A 19,614-nucleotide genomic window follows, 5' to 3' on the forward strand; every position below is an offset into this window, starting at 1 on the left:
CTTTACTCCATATTCCCACCACATATGTAAGCTCCTCCCCCATCTCTAAGGCTGAGCCCAGACTGATTTCGGCCGGTTGTACACATTCTCATTCATTCAGTAAATACTTAAATCTCATGAACATAGGCAAGGGTTGGACAGAAGAAAGACCAATAAATCAAAAGCTTTGCCTTTCAACAGCAGAGCAGAACAATTTACTGAATATGAAACTGAGACATGGGAAAACCAGGGCTACCCGATCTCTCAGTTCTGGCTCTCATGACCAGAGTTAATGATGGATGAACTACTGCCTGTTGGAGATGTTGGCTGGAAATCTAAAGACATGGATGAGCCAGAAAATGAGGACAATCTCCAGTCATTCTTTTCAAAACTCATTAGCAAGGTCTTCCACAGCCATTAAGAAGGCTCATGATGTAAAGTCAGCAGTTATTTCAAGCACCCACAAAAGTATATGCATGGTCCCAAGAATCTATGATGTATAAATATTGTATGTAGGAAAAGGAATAAGCATAGTTTATGCATCTGGACCCAGGCATGAATGCTTCAGGGATGCTTCTGAAACACGCTGCGGTGTATCTGATGGAGTCAAAGACTGCCTGGCAGCTCAAACGCATGCACCTGCTCCCAGCAAAATCTACAGGTAAAAAGCTTAGCAGGGAAATATCTTTTAACAATAATAATAATAATAAGTCTGATGGACATTTGGAACTATGTCTTTTACATAAAAAGTTGACTGACATGAAGCTCAGGAACCACTTTGTCAAAGTCTAGTGAGTGCAGAGTAACATAAAGTACAAGATTGAACCCACTGATGCAGAAGAACAAAGTCCCTACCTATTAATATCCCTCATGAGATTCTGAAACTCTGATGAGATGCCACGGTTGAAGCTCGGCCGCGACAGCAGCCTGTCTGTCTGTCTCTCCTGCACCCTGTCCGTCTGATGGCTCGGCTGCCTCTGGAGGTGTGGGTTACGCAAGGCCATACTGATGTCATTCAGGAGGCGAGGTAAAGGACCCAGTTTGATGACTGCATCCTGCGGTTAGAGGAAAAACAAACAGCATCTTTGTTGCAGGTTTATGAATCCCCTCATTTTTATGTTATCTAATAAAGAGTCTCATTAAAACATCATTTATCCACCTCCACTCACCTGATGCTGTTCAGTTGATGACAGCTCTGGCTTGAGAAATAAATTACAGTCTAATTTAGCAAAACGTTTGAGGTGAGAGAACAGCAAGACCCAAAGATTCAGTCTAACTTTGGTTAGTTTGGCTGCACAGTGATAAAACTTTCTATGTTTTAGGAAGAAAAACGCGCTTCCCATGCCTTGGCACAGATTCTATCAATGTCTGGGATTCAGGTGATGTTTTGGTGATGATGGATTCATTGCATGAGATTATTGACAGGGAAACAAATCAGAATCAGTGGATAACTATGCAAACAACAGGGAAGTAAACACATCACTTGCACAAAAGATGATTTTGAAATCAAACATTTTGACAGTATGTGATGCAAAATGGGTGCTAATATCCATCTAAACAGATTAAATCCTTTTGCGTTTACCTTGCTGAGCTGAGCAATGACCTCCCACAGAAGACTGTGCAGAATAGAGAGTTCCCTGCCCAGATCGATGTATCCCTCAAAGCCTCCTGCATTGCTGACGCTGTCAAGGTTAGAGATCTCGTACAGGAACTGCTGCATGGAGCCCCACTCCATCTCTAAAAACTCATTCATGAAACACATGTACTCCTCTTTACTGCCGAACCTGCAGGTGGGAGAGGGAGGAAAGAGGTGGACGTGTGAAAGTGACAGACAGAGAGAAGAAAAAGTGAAATTAGACCTCTGATTCTTCCACATAAACACATTTCATTCCCTATGGCTTTGCATCAAGGCTCAAACATACATGTAATTTATTGAGTGATTAAGACAAAAATCTGCAAATGAATAAGCAGAAGGGAGTATTTTTTTGGTTTTGATTCATGTTGATCAGTCATGTTGACTGTATAAAATAAACGGTAATCACTCGATTACATACATTAGCCAAATTATGATGAGTGGCACAGGAATGAGGATGTCTCACTGCTGGCTGACTATCGCTGATGGACTGAGTCAAATAAAGCCGGCTGAAGCAAACCTAGTGGTTTCTGTGTTTAATTTTTTAAAAAGAAAGTGACATTTGGGAGATTTTTTTTCAGTTTGAGGGGAAATGTTTGTATTAATGATGAAATTAATGGTGCTGCACATTACAAAATGGAAAATTTGGAAGTGCAATTTAGAGGCCAGCTATATTCACCTTTTCCAGTAATATATCTGTGTTTAAAGCTCCATATGCTTACATCAGCCAATATGCAGATGACACTGTTACTTGTAATTCCTGTGTACGCTGTACGGTTCAAGCTTCTACCCACTGTCAAAAGGTGTTTTTCCTTTATTTCTGAAGCCTCAGAATACAGAAAAAAATACCTAATCCAACATTGCACGTTACAAGCATGTTGGACACGACAACAATGAATAAATAAAACATCTTCATGATAGCAAAGGTAACTTCTTGATACAGAAAGGATAAAAAGATTTACTGAATGCAACTTTGTCAAACATTAAGCACGGATCGGTTAGCTACTGTCTAAAAACTGCTAAAGATTAAATCAAAATCTACTGACTTGGAGAAGTTAGCCAGGTTTTGCACTACTTTAGCGATGAGGGTGAGCGTGCGTGACGTCTGCTCGTCAGGATACTCTTGGGTCAGGTTGAAAAGAGATGGGGACATGATGGCAGGACACAGGAAGCGCAGGAAGAGAGAGCCGCTGATTAGGCGGTCGGCGATGTCTTCCCGCCCCCTCTCAGCACAGCGAACTCTCCACGAAGCAAACACTTCCTTTAGCTCTCGAGGGAACACACTGTGAAGCGACATAAAACAGTCACAACATGGACAGGTTTTTCTCAGCTTCATGAATCTGATGGCAGCAACACATCTCGCAAAGGTTGGGAAAAGGGCAAGAAAAGGCTGGAAGAAAGTGGAACTAAAAGAAACAGCTGGAGGGACATCTGGAAACTAATTAGATTAACAGACCACAGGTCAGCAACATAACTAGGTATAAAAGAGCACTCTGGAAAGGCAGATTCTCTCAGAACTAAAGACGGATATCGGGTGAGCAATTTGCAAAGAATCGCATCTATAAATTGTGGAACAATTTCAGGATAATGTTCTCCAACATAAAATTACAAAGACTTTGAATATTCCATCATCTACAGTAGATAATATATATAATATATATAGATAACATTCAGATAATCTGGGAACATCTTTCTGGACAAGGAACACGGTCAAACATCAATGCAAGATGCCCGTGACTGATGGGGTGTGAGGGCAGCACTGTGTTAAAAACCGGCATGATTCTGGTATGCAGATAACTGCACGAGCCCAGAAACACTTCCAGAAATCTATCAACCAGAGAGGAAGCCAGTGAAGTGAAATGTAGCTTTCTTCTCTGGGCCAAAGCTTGTTGAAAATGCACTGAGACAAAGTAGAAAACTGCTCTGTGGTCAGACAGAATCATGGACGCCACATCCTCCAGACTAAAGAGGAGAAGGACTCAGTTCAAAAGCCTGCATCTCTGTTGGTGTGGGGGTTATTGTGAAATATATACGAAAAGTAAGCCCAGGTTTAAGAGCTACATATGTTCCCATCCTGCTAAACCACATACTGCATCTATTTCAACAGCATGGTGCTGGATTGACCCGCCTGCAGTCCCGACCTTTCACAAGCTGAAAACCTGCGGAGCATCATGAAACACAAAATACAACAAAGAAGACGCAGGACTGTTGAGAAGCTAGCATCCTCTATCAGACAAGAAAGAGAAAACATTCTCTCCCTGAGGTCCGGCATCTGGGCTCCTCAGTTCCCAGACATCCACAGACTGTTGTTAAAAGAAGAGGGGATGCTACACAGTGGGAAACATGCTCCGGTCCCGGCTTTCTTGAGATGTGTTGCTGCCATCAAATTCAAGACGAGCTAACATTTTTTATGTAACAGTGAAAAAAGTATAACTAGTAAAACTTTCAACATTTCACATGTTTTCTATGTTCTATAATGAATAAAACATTGATCAATGAGGTGTGCAGATCATTTCAATCTATTTTTATTCACAACCTTTCTGTTAATTTTGAATTTTCTAACAACTCACCAATGGGAATTAACAATTTTGCAGAGTGCCAGTTCACAGCACATCCGTAGATTGGCTTGGTGGTCTGGCAGCACAGACGGTGGTATTCTCATAGGGTCCACTTCACAATTTTCCTCTGACTCGTACAAGGCCCTGATGAACTCCCCTGCAAGTGACATTTCATTGGCAACGAGTTCAGTCATTTTAATGCACAAAACCAGCATCAAGGATCAAACGTTTTACAAACATAAATACATTTTGTATGGAAAATCTTTTCCTGAAAATGAGCAAATTCAACAAACCAGATCATCACCGATCAGGTGAAAAATTCAGCTTGAAAACAACACATTTTACAGAACATCTACTGATTTATGTTGACTGTTTTCCTACATGTCTGAAGAACATAGGTGGGGTCATAGGTGGGGTCATAGGTGGGGGTCATAGGTGGGGTCATAGGTGGGGTCATAGGTGGGATCATAGGTGAGATCATAGATGGGGTCATAGGTGGGGTCATAGGTGGGATCATAGGTGGGATCATAGGTGGGGGTCATAGGTGGGATGGATCATAGGTGGGGGTCATAGGTGGGGTCATAGGTGGGATCATAGGTGAGATCATAGATGGGGTCATAGGTGGGGTCATAGGTGGGATCATAGGTGAGATCATAGATGGGGTCATAGGTGGGGTCATAGGTGGGGTCATAGGTGGGATCATAGATGGGGTCATAGGTGGGGTCATAGGTGGGATCATAGGTGGGATCATAGGTGGGGGTCATAGGTGGGATCATAGGTGGGGTCATAGGTGGGATCATAGGTGAGATCATAGATGGGGTCATAGGTGGGGTCATAGGTGGGATCATAGGTGAGATCATAGATGGGGTCATAGGTGGGATCATAGGTGGGATCATAGGTGGGATCATAGGTGGGATCATAGGTGGGATCATAGGTGGGATCATAGGTGGGATCATAGGTGGGATCATAGGTGGGGTCATAGGTGGGGTCATAGATGGGATGGATCATAGGTGGGGGTCATAGGTGGGATCATAGGTGGGGTCATAGGTGGGGTCATAGGTGGGATCATAGGTGGGATCATAGGTGGGATCATAGGTGGGGTCATAGGTGGGATGGATCATAGGTGGGGGTCATAGGTGGGATCATAGGTGGGGTCGTCACACCTGAAGTTATGTTTCTGTTTATGTATTTAGCAGACGCTTTTATCCAAACGACTTACAGGTAGGCATGTAGGGTAAGGGGGTCTTGCCTAAGGACCCCTACTGGAGGTAATACCTTTCATGCAGGGGACTTGAACCCAGGTCTCCTACATGGAAGGTGACAATCATACACTATCCAGTCCCATACCAGTCAGTTTGAGTTCAACTGAGCAAGGCCCTTCACTCACCAACTGTTTCCTGGGAACTACAGCTACCCACTGCTGTGTGTGTGTTCGTGTTCACCGCCTCCAGTCCAAGTCCTTGGATTACATCACATTTGCCCTCAGTCCGTACTGAACTTGGCAAAAAGGCGTTCTCCTGTAACATGGAACAGGCTCCAACAGAAGCTGAAGCTGTCCAGTTTTATTTCACTAGAGGACTTCAAATTACTTGTAGGAAGGCTGGTGAGACAGTCAGTGGGGGTCTGCACATGTACTGTACTTAACTAGTTCCTTTTTTCTTTAATTTTATTATTATTAATTAGCATATGTTCCTGTTTTGTTTTTGTCTCTTGTACGTTCAGTTAACCTGTAACTCTGTGTTTTGCTGCTGCCTAAAACAGGTCTCTCTTGCAAATGAGACCCTGGCTCTCAATGAGATTTTACCTGTATAAATAAAGGTTAATAAAAATAAAGCGCTCAATGCCCTGCATGTGCGTTTACGATGAGATGGACACATTTCTGTGTATAAAGCACGCTTGGGGAAATTGAACTGATTACCGATGATTTACTGAAGCATCACACGAAGCAACAGAAGCAGAAAGGACATCTTCCCTGAATCGACTCTGTTTCTCATGTCGGCATTTACTCAGGAGGAGTGTGATAGATTTGGATTGAAACATCAGTTCTGACATATAGATTGTGATCCCCTCTCTCCAGTCACGGCGTTCGAGGTTTGCTAATCTAACCAGAAGTTAAATTAAACACAACCTGAGCGACTGAACTGTGAGCATTAGGGAACAATCGTAAAGCCACTCAGCATGACAGAAAATGCAGATTATTTCAGCTAATGTTCATAAACCGTGACTAAAAGATTGAACTTCCTGACACCAGTCAGATAACAGTTGGCTTTTGGTTCAGCCTTGACACCTCATGGAGGTGTTGGGCACCTCATCTGCTGACAGAATAGTAGATTAAGCATCAACTGTTGTCCTACATGTGATGGATGAAAAACAATTCATCACGGTGTGTGTTCATATGCTCATTAAAGTGGAATTTTCCCACCTAAATAATGTTGAAATGTATTTATTTGTTGTTCACTTGATCTTATACACTGTACTTGAACATCACTGTTAATATGATAAAAGAGAATGTATTTTTGCACTAGTCTTATCCCACTGAAACTTACATTTTCTTGCTGTTCTGTTTCTGTTTACAAGCCTACAGAATAGCACATGTACTGTATGTGTATAGCTCCACAGTACAGCAGAAAATAATCATTTATATATGCAAGCTCCTGAGTTTCTCCCTTTTTATTTTACTACTTATGAGAGGTGATGCTTCTCGGGTGTGCAGACATCAGGCTTGCACTGAGGTGGGATGAGAATGTAATTAAATCTATCAGCTGTGCTAAGAAACAATGAGTGTAAGCAAGCAATTATAGAATAATTACAAGTTGCCTATAAATGTATTTGGTGTGTTTGTAATGTTGCAACGTGCCAAACATGAAGAGCACCACTGTTCCGGCTCACCTATAGCATCCTTGAGGTACTTATGTCCGATCAGTTTGAGGTACTCTTCTATGGCTTTGGTGGCCAGAGTGTTCTCTCTGAAGATAAGGTGTTCTCGGTCAATGAATCTGTCCACCTCACACATCGCCATGTCAGACAGGAAGTCCTGCAGGAAGGGAAGGCTACGTTACTGCTCTCCTTTCATAATCACGAGCACAGACAAAGCTTTGTTTTGAGTCAGTTTCCTGTACCTTAGCTTTCCCTGTACTCTGCAGGATATGCACTAAAGCACAGGCCACTTCCTCTTTGCTCTTCACACTCAGCACGGGCTCCAGCACAGCGCACAAGGTGCGGTAGTTGTTGGTGACATACTCTGCAAACTCTTTGTACAGCTCCATGGGCAGGATGTTCATGGTCTGGAAGCGGGATTTGAGGCGAAGTGATGCATTGATGATTTTTCCTCCTCCAACACCGGCTCCCTTTGTAAGGACGCTGGGCTGGATGACGGGGTACCACTGCTCCACAAACTGACGTCCAGTGATGCTCGAGATGGGGATGCTGACAAGTCCTAAATATGTGCTCTTTTCCTTAAAGGACATAAAAATGAGCGTTAAACACGAGTCAAGGCACAATTTCTTTTCATTTATGCATGAATGTACCTGAGAGAAACTGTTTATTTGAAAGACTTTCTTCAGGAATAAATTAACTTCCTGTGAAATTTATCCCTTTTCATGAAAGAATGTTTTGAGATGTTATTTTTCCAAGCTGAGATATTCCACAACTCAATGTGTTCGACTCGTTTGGGGATGTCTTACTCTTACAAATCAGGGGTCCCGGATTTAAACATGGTTCTGTTTAGGTGGATTAACACTTGTTTGGAAGCTCTGATTAACAGATGTATGACCTGTTTGTATTAACTAAGGACAGAAATGTTTAGTTTTGTGTTTGTGCTGGACTGTGTATAATCTGTGTGCACTCATTATATTTCAGTTAAATGTGAGAGTCTCTCTCATTGAGCTTCTTCTTCTCTGGTTTATGTGTTATGAGCGTTTGGAGTGAGTGAGCCAAACAGTCAGCAGAAACACATGAAATTGAAAAAGAGAGCAGCAAAACAACAGTAGCTACTCTCATAATGAGCTGAAAGGAAATGAGTGCACACAGATTACATGAGAAAATGAGGTCCAGTGCAAAGTCTGTCAGCTAAATTATGTCAACCATGACTATGTAGGGTCATTTGAGAATGAAGCCCCAGCAAACAGTTTCATCTGTAAGAAACTTTTATCTCTTTATACAGACACTTGCATGGCTACAGAACGTCTTAGCTAAATAAGCAGTTTGAATGGCTGTAACTATCGCTTTTGTATGTGTGTGTATGGGGTGGGTGGTTAATCTTAAAAAAAATCTTGAATAATCCCCCCCCCACACACACACATAGAGCATGACCATGGTAACAAAATGCTAAAAACTTGAATTTATCAGACACCGGCCTTTAAACCTATATTTATGATAAGTAGCATGACTAAGAGTGCATCCCTGGTTGTTTAAAATCAATTCTGAGTACAAGCCTTCTAGAAACCAGCAAAACTCTATTTTACAGCCTAAAAAGCTAAATTGTTGAAAATACTGAGAGTCTGAAGAGTGGTGAAAGGGTTGCTCGTCTGTGGTAATGACTCCATGATTATTTCGTCAATACTTAGAATTGTTACTGCCCTCTTTTTCTTTGAAGCAGACTCTGCACATTTTGAACATACTTACTGCAATTCAGCCTCCCTCAAACATAAAATTTATACTGTGAATAACTACGACCACATTTGAACAAAATCAATAGAAGAAAATGACACGGCCAGTGTTACGTGCCAGGCGGCCAGGTATTCTGTGGTTTTGCGTCTCCTCCCCCCTTCCCTGTGTGTTGTGTTGTCTGTAGGTAATTGCTGCAGGGATGCTGCTCACCTGTGTGAGCAGCTGGTTGGATAATTACCAATGACCAATCACAACTGAGGAGCCACTTTAAAATGGAGGAAGTCTCGGCCTTCAGGAGCTTCTTGACTTCTTGATTTTGCTACCAACCTTGACTCTGTGTGGTGCTCTTTCAGAGACATATTTGTTCAGGTAGGTGTGGGAGGTTTTGGGACTAGGTAAGTTGGGGTACCCTTTACACTTCTTTTGCACTCACGTAGCATTTAATTGTTATTCCACTAGGTTTATTGGTTGTGCCACCACTGTACTGTTTTGAAGGGTCTTTTGTTAGACAAGCTAGTTAGGTATTTTGTTTAATTTCTTTCTTCAGAGGTAGCTCAGACAGGCCTTCTTTTGTTATATGAATTTTATTTGGCACAATCACTTTGTCCCATCCTCCCCCCACCTTGGAGTGTCTCTTTTTTTTTTTTTGTTACAATAAAGCTCATTTGTTCACTTCAACTGAGACTCATTTGATTTACTGGTTGTCGTGTTATTGTCTGCTAACTGGTTTCACCAAGTGGACGTAACAGCCAGATATAAAATATTCCCATTTGAAGATGACAAATAATCCCATAAAAAGCCCAGGAAACCGTGCATGCTTTGTAGGGGAAAATGAGCCTCTCGCAGACGTTCATGTGACCTCTCTCTGTCACCTTGCGTCTCTTCTTGTCTGTCTCCTTGTATAGATGAAGGCGTAGGTTCCGGACAGCTGGCAGATTGTTGAATTCAAAGTGCTCGCCCCAGAAAACGGTGTCAGTGCGGGGCTTGCTGGTGGTGCGTGCGTACAGCATGTCATCCAGACAGAGTTCGCAGTAGTAGCGTTTCTTAGCTGGAAGCTCACGGGCCTCGATGATCCACAGTTTGAGCACATTGTCCACCCTCCGGCTGTTGTCCTGAGTGCAGAGGAAGAGAGGTCAAACAAAGTCAAATGCATCCAAAGACAGTCATTAAAAAAGCTTCACTGAGAGTAGATGAGGCAAAGTAAGGGAAAACATAAAGAAACAGTAATGACAGAAATAAAAAGACGACAGCAGGTCAGCCTGTAGGAGAACGAGAAAAACACTGTGGACATAGGCTGGAATTTGCTCTCAACTCTCGCCTTGAACACAGAAACAGCACGGCAGGCACACAAAAGAAAGATGACAGAAAATGAAAAGAGTAATCCCCTTAAACTTAAAAAACACATGAAACACACAATGCACATGTGCAGAAAAGACAAGGGACAAACAATGGTGACAATGTTTCTGTAGACAGCTGCACTTCCTAATCACAAAGCCTAAGTTGTCATTTTCCACAGCAGACCAGAGCGCCGTGTTGATTACAGCGTGATGTTTCAGAAAACCCAAGCCGAGTCATCTCAGTTGGGCTGAAAGTCAAGGGCTACTTTCCCGAGTATGTCAGCATCTAGATCTACAGATCTTAAGTTTGCTGTTTGTATGCTCTTTGATATCTGCTGCCAAACATAAGGCATAATTAATTTGAATGTGCTGGGCATCTGGTGGCTCAGTTTTCCAGGGCACATGCAGTGCAGCAGCACCAGCATGGGCTCAAGTCTCTGCCTTGATATCATCTTACAGCATCCCTGTTTCTGTCCGATTTCAATTTTACTATCAAAATCCTAATTACAGCCTGAATCAGGGTGGAGTGGGTGCTCCACTTTTGCACTGGAAAAAAAAAGAGTAAAGCTCAAAGAGGGATTTAAAGGGTCCAGAAAGTCAAGACGAATAATGATAATCCTTGTCTCTACAGTAAGTCTTATCTCTGCTGGTACATCTGGTCTGAGATGCTCAGTGCATGTTGTGAGGAGGTAGAGGCGGGAGTGTGATTTGGAGAGAGTAACCAGAGGAATCCTTGAAGCTTCATGACTCAGCCTGGACCCCCACGGCCTGAGCATCTGGGCGAGGCATCCAGCATGCATGATGTTTCATCTCAGACACACTTAATATCTCTTCTGTCCCTGGTTGCCATCAGGCATGTCTACTCGCTTTTATTGATAATGAGGGGGGGTATTGGACAATTTTACAAGACTATCACAGGCAAATTGGTGAGCCACTATGAAGAATTTAAGCTGTGAGGATGAAAATAAAATCTTAGTAATACAGAACTGCACTGAGAAAAAACACCATCTTATTTTCTTTAATGGCGCAGTGATAGCGGTCATCAGCCATTTTTTTTTTTGGACATTTCTTCATACAAGTGTTCAATGTCGAATTCTTCAAACTCCATTGGATGTATAAATATGTTGTAGACCGTTTGCTGCAGTGTGCAAATTGTTGAGGTGTGCTTTTGTGATATTTCATCATTAGAATTAAATTAGCCGATATGTTCAGCAGACTGCTGTGTCATCTCACAGGATTTAATGGAAGATATGAACCTTTCCCTGCCCGTACAGACACACGAGGACCCTTAGCATTCAGAGGGCTTCTTATTGGATAAAACTGGCGGGTAAAACTGGATAAAATCATTTTCAAACCATTACAGCATAAATAGCTGAATGCTAAGTTTGCATGCTTTATTTGTGGTATCCCGTTTACTCCAAATCCAACAATATTAAAGGGAAATATCTGTATTCTTTAACTGAGGTTGTGTAAAGTACTGAGGAGTAGTTTGTGTGCTTCCTGTAATAGTGGTCGCTACAATCTCAGTAATGAGAATCAGGGAAGATTTCTCACATCCGAGCCAAGCTTACTGCTGATTAGAATGGGGACAACAGCTGTGCTGCAACATGGTTGTTCTTCAGCTGAAAAACATCTGTTTTGTAACAGATACAAAAATTAAGGAGTGTAAAAATGTGTTTTGCTCATGAACAACATTAAATATTTGAGGTTTGAGTTGGTTTGAATGGAGAAAAGTTCACTTTTTGGCTCGCCATCAGGAATCTGCACCGATTCTAACCACTCACTGCTGCAGGTTAGACATTAACTACTCAAAAATACCTCCTTTACGGTGTCACAATTTCAGCTGAAACAGGTGTTTTTAGAGGGGGACCTTGTTACTCGATGGGCACAGACACACTGTCTGTACATAAGCCGTATAGCTGGTGTGGACTGCTTGCACATTTTGTGTGTAGGAGAAACCTTGAGTGCAGGAAGGCTATGACCTTGTGAGGTTGCCGGGTAAAAATCCGGATGAATTCAGCATCTTAGACCGGTGGCTATGGGCGGGCCTCAGGTGGAGGCTCCTATTCACTTCCCGACTCCACTGACAGCACTTTCTTGGTCTCACAAGTTGAAGCTCTATGAAATAAACTTGAACATGTCTGCCCTTTTCCTCGGACAGTTCTGTGTCATAAAACATACGTCTTATCAGATTAATCACACTGATGAATGCTACCAGTTGTCTTAAAAAGGTCTGCATACACCAAAGAAATCTGACTGAATCGCAGTTTTCTTTCTTTTCATGTTTTTCTCTTCTCCTGTTGTCCCTTCAGTATCATTTCGTATCAGCTCTCTCAGACATGCTGGGCTGGTAAACATCAACCTGCTGAGTACAATTTATTGAAATCACATTATCTGATTTGTGGGTTTTCAAAACAGCAGTTGGAATCCTCCACCCTAAGAACATTACCTTGTGCAGCTTTAATATTTGCTCGGAGATGCTACTAAATAGCTCAACACAGACACACACAGACAGGAGGATGGAGTTCACACAGAGAAATGAAGCGGTGCGCTCTTACTGAAAACAAACAACAACGGGAGACGGGGAGGAGAGAGAGAGACACACAGACAGAGGGATCATCCTTTTTTCTTCCTCTACCGCATCCCTTTCTCTCCCCTCACCTTGTTGGGCTTGACAGCTCTCTGCAGGTTCTCGATCCATTTGTCTCTCTCTGCAGCTGAGCGACACGCAAAGCACTTGGTTCCCGATGAAGTTGTCACCTGAGGTTATAGCCAATGGTAAATTCAACAACCACAGCCATTAGTCACTATGGAGACTGCAACTAAGGCGCCAAAACAATGTCTTGCATTCACTCTCAGCCTCTGTCATGTTCCGCTAATGAAAAGCTGAGAGAGCTAAGCCTCATTTCAGTGTCTTTGCTCTGTCTCACTTTTCACATGTTCATTTAAAAAAAAAAAAAAATCAGCTTGGAGCATGTTTGGTGCCATTAACTGTTCTGTACCATGTACTCTGTGTGAGTATCTGCTGCTGTTTGTCCATCATGCAGCTCAGCTCTCACCTCAAAGCAGTACTCCTGTCCCAGGATGCTCGAGTGGACAGGTTTGATGATGGCATCCTCGTCCAGAGTGAGGTCCAGCGCCTCAGCAGCACTGCTGGGAGACAGCAAGGACTCATGGGAGTGGGACTCTTTGAAGCTCTGCATCAAACGGGTCCTGGGAGAGCAATAGTTTGTTAGATGTGGAGAGGGGAGAGGGGAGGGGGGGCTTTTATTGAAAGCAGCTTAGGATTCAGCATAACAAACTACAGGGAAGCCCTTCATGTCAATATGTAGATGTAAATGATAAAACACTGTAATCCTCCTTTTATTCTAATCTCTGTGAACTGCTCAATAAGTACCACACGACATTAACAATTTCTATACTAATCCGTCAAAACTGGACGTGGCACATGTGTATAATCCATTCAGAGCGAATAAAACTTTTGTATACTTGTCCTATTCAAGCCTGATGCAACGTGACTCAGACACTCAAAGAAAAAATGTATGTAGATTAGGAAGAAATGAATAAATAAAGGTCCTCAGGTTTAGGGAGGTTGTCTTCAAACACATCTTTAAAGGCTTTAGATGCCTTTTCAAGGGACAACTTGTGCTAATTGGTTGATGATATCGAGTGCCAGAAAAATACAACCGAGTGAAAACTGTATATTGTAGTGAACAATGAGAGGTGTAACAATCCCCTCTCTAAAAACTTTTAGAATTTGAAATGTCCGATGAATCCTGGCACTGTCTTTTTGGAATATGCTCATATCATCAGGAAAGAAAAATAACTCGACTATGGAGCTAAAGAATCCCTGTTTCTGTATATTCAGGTAGTCATCTGACCTCATTTTTGAGCACAATACTTCGCTGAACCTCAACTTGACCGACTAAAGCGACCTCAGATCACAGCGCTGCCCCACATGTTTGCACAGGAGGAAATAAGCTTGACTTCCCTGCTCTTCTTCTGCTGATGTGATGCTCCCATCGCTCTGGAACAGGCTACGAGGATCTGAACTCATAGGACCACGAGACCTTTTCCATTGCTTCAGAGTTCAGTTTTTATGCTCCTTAAAGGGAGATGTTTTTACTTTTAAACATTGGTGTAAGTTGTACTGAAAAGGTTCTTTGATCAGATTTCACCATGCGTTTAAGTGACCTTTGATCCCATTTTTCTTCCGACCACAGTTCTTCCTCGAAGACGATCAATAATGCTTTGAACAGTTCTTTGCTCACTTGCTTTGTTTGCTTGATCGAGACCAATAATTTGAACGGATTAACATCTTTTCCGTGTCTTCTAACCTGGTTGCTTAAGGAACTGTTAAGGTTAAATAATGTGTTGCTAGCTGAAACATATTAATCCCTACAATACTTTTCTAATGAGAGGCACGAGTTAAATCCAGCTGGTCACCTTTTTTCAGGCAGTGAAAGTCTATGTAAAGTAAAATGATCTCAGTGTCCGAATACATAAATACACAGATTTAGCTTTTGTGACTCATTCTTGCTGCAAAGAGTGGGCTGAGGAGGAAGAGCAGAAGATCGGACTGAAAAAACTCTGAAACTATCTACTATCTGATAGGGCAACAAGGCGTGGACAGAAGGATGCAGTCGAGCTGAGCAGGGACTCTGGTCATATGAACGCCATTAAAACACAATTTAAGCGCATATACACACAATCAAATGCATTCCAGTTTTCACATTTTCTATTATGTCAGAAAACCTAAAATGACTTTCTCAGATTCATCCCTTCTTTTCTCCACATTCAAAACTGCGCAGACGGTGTTTCAAAACCATTCTCAACAACATCCTTAATCCTGATACATACATATGCAAACGTATCACACTGAAAAGTGAGCAAAATCTCTGTTAAAGCCCCTCCATCCTGCTCGCCTTCTCACTCCCACGCACACATGCACATGCACATAAGCGGCTGACAGACAGTCACATAGCTTCTACAGACATATGAAGACATGATGAGTCTAACCAGATAGAGAGGAGCGCCGGTCAGGTGCGATGAAGCCGAGAGAAGGGGGACGGAGATGAGGAAAAACTAAAGACAGAAAACACTCTGTAGCGTCGACTCTGCGTCTGCCTCTCCCCTGCTTGCACTCACATTGCTTTTGTCTATATTCAATCATAACGTTCATCAAGAGAGCGCTGATTACATGTAGAGAACTGGGGAGAGAGGAACTCAGAGAGCGGGGGAGAGATAAAAATAGACCCAAAGGAATGAGTCAGATGGAAGGGAATACAGAGGAGAGGAGGGAAAGAGTGGGGGAAGTCATGAGAAAAGGAAAGAGTGAGAAAAATTGGGTTGAGAAAGAAAACCTCAGTGGAAATCATGTTCATTATGTAAACAGTATCCTTTGGAGAGGAAGAAAGTGAGTATGGATTAGAGGAGAGAAAGCTGAGGGAAAGGAGGATGCGTGAGTTGGGAAGCATGAAGGGATTGAGAAGACAGCAGGAGTGCTGGAGGTAAAATAAAGGAAGAAAAAAAGAGATCTACGCCAGGTCTCAGTGGAGAGACTTAAAAAGACAACGCTGGAACCTTGCAAATTATTTGTAACACATCATGACAGATGAACCACACACTTGTGAAGAAAAATCAGCAGCGATGACAGGCTGGAAACAACGATATAGATACAGGGGAAAACGCTGTGTGCTTTGATGCAGCAAAGTAAAAGAAAGCACTTCTGACAACAAATACTGAAAAGTGAAACTCAACTTGAATCGTTGTCAAAGCAGCAAAATCAAATCATTTGCATTTTATCATAAAAGTCCAGAAAGTCCAAAAAAAATAAAAAATGCAGCTTTTGTCATAAATTAAGACAGAAATTAAAATGCTAATAATCTATGTCTAAAATAATATGATCATAATACAATTTCCTTATAATCCTTATAATTATACATAATGTCCCTTTGGGATAAATAAAGTATTTTTTCATTTAGTTTTTCTTTAATTTAATTTCTAATATGCAAATGATAACAATGCAATGATGCTTATTCCAAAGTCAATTCCAGCAGTTAAATAATCTCCTAAAAACTCATTTGTCTTCTTCAAAAATCCTACATTTAGAAGTTTTAGACATATTTATGTTGTAATTGTTTATTGTAAATTGTTCCTTTATTCTTATGCATCTGCTAAACGTATAAATGTAGTTGGATATGACGGGATTTATGCCACTCTAGCATCGCCCATATCTCCACCTGCTGTTAAATGAAAGCTTCCACAAGCTATGAGGAGAAGTTAGCCAGTGGCTAATAAGAGCTGGCACCCGTTTGCTTGGCCATGAAGCAGCTTCTCAATTCAGTAGTACCTCAGAGGGCAAGTTGAAAAGCTTTACAGCCCCATCACACAACAACTCAGGACTTTTACACAGAGCGTGGAGCCAGTCTGACCTCACCTTGCTAAGGCTGTAGGTGGTACTGAGTCAAAGCTAAAATCTGCAGCTATAGCACTGACAGCTAATTTTGCTCATGGCTAATCTTGTAATCTTGTAAATATACATGGTTTACTGACAGGAGGGAAAAGGATGACTGACTAAAAACTTCTATTTCACAAAAAGAAAAATGCTTCAAGGCAGAAAATCCAAAACTAGTCTATTACAGATTTCCAGGAGCACGATGGAGATCTTGGAGCAATGACAAGGAACAAAGTAGACAATACGACTGACAAGGATTTTGCAATGAATCAAGGAAACAAAAAGGGATGAAAAACTTTGGGAACTAATCACAAATGCATGGCAGGTGTGTGACAATCAGTAAATTAAGACCAAGTGATAAACAAAGACAGGAAGTAAAACTGAACAGATCCACAAAGGAACGAGCTCTTAAAAAAAACAAAGCAGGAAAGTAAGACTAACTAAAGTAAAACCAATTCCAAGTTAAAACAAAGGAACAAAGAATGTAACCAAAGCCATAAACAACGACATATGGAGATGTTAACCAGGTTAAAAGGCTTATAGAACTTAGGACAACATTTTAAGCTAATTGGTAACACACAGAATATAAACTGTTGGACTGATGGGATCATCCCTAATTTAGCAGATTTTCTGTCATTAGCATTGCTCAAATGAGTTAAAAACCTTGACCTGATGGTCAAACAGCATTCACAACAAGCCTAATTCATGTCAAGTCTACCTGACTGTGACTTTTCTCAAACAACCCGTGGGTTGTGGAACGGGTTCTCTGTGGATTGGACTCCTGTCAAATACCATAGATGTTTGTCAGGGTCAACGTTATGAACCGGTTCTGTTCTGTGAGAAGTTTTGCACTGAATGTGTTTCTCTTTCATTCCGTTTTATTTCTGTGTTGTTATTAATCTGTTTGTCTCATGAACAGGGTCCCATTGAAAACAAACCCTAACCCTTTCAATGACCCTCTCTGAGTAAAGTCTGTGTAAATACTGATTCTGGTTATGTTTCAGTCCTGGTTCTGTTGGATCTCAGCGCTGCGTCTGATACTGTAGATCACAGAATCCTGTTGCACAGGCTGGAAAACTGGGTTGGGCTTTCTGGCTCAGGTCCTATTTAGAAGGCCGGAGTTATTTTGTTACAATTGGCAGCTATGAATCTTAGCGAGTGGCCATGACTTGTGGAGTCCCCCAGGGGTCAATTCTTGGACCTCTTCTGTTTAACTTGTATATGCTCCCTTTGGGTCAGATATTAAAGAACTTTAACATAAATTATCACAGTTATACAGACGATACAAAACTTTATGTATCTCTGTCACCAGACGACTGCCGTGTCAGTGTCTGGAGGAAATAAATGGATGAGAGAGAATTTTCTACAATTAAATGAGACAAAACTGAGATCATTCTGTTTGGTAGCAAAGAGAAGAGGGTCAGCGTTGGTAAATACCTTGAGACTCGGGCCTTTACAATCACTGACCAAGTTGATAGACTCAGAAGATCTCTTTTCTCATGTGTCTATGCATGAAATCTACACGGTATCTTTGAACTTATCAAGACTGTTGCTTGTTTTTAATAATTTTAATTGAATCTAAATAATTTTATTTATTTCTCTTTATATTATTTTATGTATTCTTAATGCTTCTTCCACTCCCCGCTGCAAAGCTTTTATTTCATGTAAAGCACTATTAATTGTTTTGTACATGAAATGTGCTACACACATAAACTTGACTTGACTAAAGCATTCTGATTAATCAATGTCAGACTAATGTTTATCTGTCCCTGTTTTCAGTGCTGTGGCTGACTGAAGTAGTCGTTGGGAGCTATTAGTGAAAAATAATGTGCAAAAATGAGCATCCCTGCAGTTTTTGCACAGCCAGAAGTACGCAAATACCCATGCAGGACACAGGTAAGCTCTCCCTTGATAAAATATCTGAAAACATAAAAACACAAGTGAACACAACTGTAATTGTTCACCAGAGCCTCTGATAGTAAGCAGCAAGGCTCTTCATTATTTCAGCTTTTCTGTCTCCTTGAACCAAACGGGAATTATAAAAGCCAAAATCTTCCCAAGTAATTATGGGCAGATACGATGGGCGGAGACGTTCTTTGGCAGGCACCTGTTTCAGAAAACAGTTTAATAGCTGTTGCACACTCCTGAATATAGCGTGTCACGGGTGATATTTTGTCCTGGCTGTAACTATCCAGTGGGAACACAGATAAAGAAAATTAAATCAGTTAATGGACGTTAAGATTATTAATTGTGATAGTTTGCTGTTTTTATCCTTTCTAAAACATTTATCTGAACATCTTCAGGTTTGTTTTACTAAATAAGCCAGCAGATGTCACCCTGGCCTTCAGAGATTTTCTAGGAAGTCAAAATAATTGACTGCAGCAAACTTAGGCTAAATACTGAGGTAAGGTTCTTTTGTAATAAAATACTTCATATGATCTAACCAACTCTGAAGGATGTTTCCATCAAGGAAATTAGCCATGTATCTCCTGTGCTGCTGTGCCTGAGGAATCTCAGCACTGCTACAACTATGTTCAGGATACAGAGGAGGTATAATTAAGCAAATCTCCCACTGACTCATTATGGTCTGCACAGCTGCCATATGGCTGTCTGCTGGTTGCCATGGCAAAAAAGAGTTTCTTCAGCTCGCTGGCAGAGACACCGTGATGATGCTTCACTGTTTCGATTCTAAGTGACACTGGAGTTGGGCCTGCAAGTGTGAAACAAACAAGAAGCTATACCACAGACAGATGGGCAGAGATGCAGATATGCAGAGAAAGAGGTTTAAAAAGTGAAAGGAGGAGCGATAGATAATACAAACATAGAGAGGAAACGTCAAGATATATTTTATGGGAATTAAACTGCGAGCAGTGCCGGTCTTTACGATAAAAGATGAAGGTGGTGGGGTGAGGGTGTCATCTCCTGGCGAGTGCCACATTAGCAAAGTCAGCTAAAAACAAAAGTAGTCATCGATTCTTTATATCATGCTTTTTACTCTGTTCCACTATAAGTCAAAGAACATGAGGTTTTTAGCTTTATTGT

At 41.5% G+C, this 19,614-nt stretch overlaps 1 protein-coding gene across 10 annotated transcripts in view; it reads right to left on the reverse strand.

Moving 5' to 3' along the window:
- Positions 1–19,614, reverse strand: part of syngap1b (synaptic Ras GTPase activating protein 1b) — a 166,353-nt gene that overhangs the window by 28,393 nt on the left and 118,346 nt on the right. For 9 of the 10 annotated variants that reach the window (XM_072393604.1, XM_072393606.1, XM_072393610.1 and 6 more), the window contains 9 exons: positions 13,175–13,328; positions 12,777–12,875; positions 9,651–9,890; positions 7,290–7,625; positions 7,060–7,204; positions 4,183–4,327; positions 2,659–2,895; positions 1,562–1,763; positions 835–1,034 (listed from right to left, as the gene is read on the reverse strand). In XM_072393604.1, coding sequence (XP_072249705.1) covers positions 835–1,034; positions 1,562–1,763; positions 2,659–2,895; positions 4,183–4,327; positions 7,060–7,204; positions 7,290–7,625; positions 9,651–9,890; positions 12,777–12,875; positions 13,175–13,328 — 1,758 coding nt within the window. The remainder of the gene's footprint in view (positions 1–834; positions 1,035–1,561; positions 1,764–2,658; positions 2,896–4,182; positions 4,328–7,059; positions 7,205–7,289; positions 7,626–9,650; positions 9,891–12,776; positions 12,876–13,174; positions 13,329–19,614) is intronic. The other variant, XM_072393603.1, reaches the window with a different exon arrangement.

The sequence above is a fragment of the Leuresthes tenuis genome, unplaced genomic scaffold, assembly GCF_036924035.1.
Source record: "Leuresthes tenuis unplaced genomic scaffold, fLeuTen1.0.hap1 SCAF_10, whole genome shotgun sequence".
Lineage (NCBI taxonomy): Eukaryota > Metazoa > Chordata > Actinopteri > Atheriniformes > Atherinopsidae > Leuresthes > Leuresthes tenuis.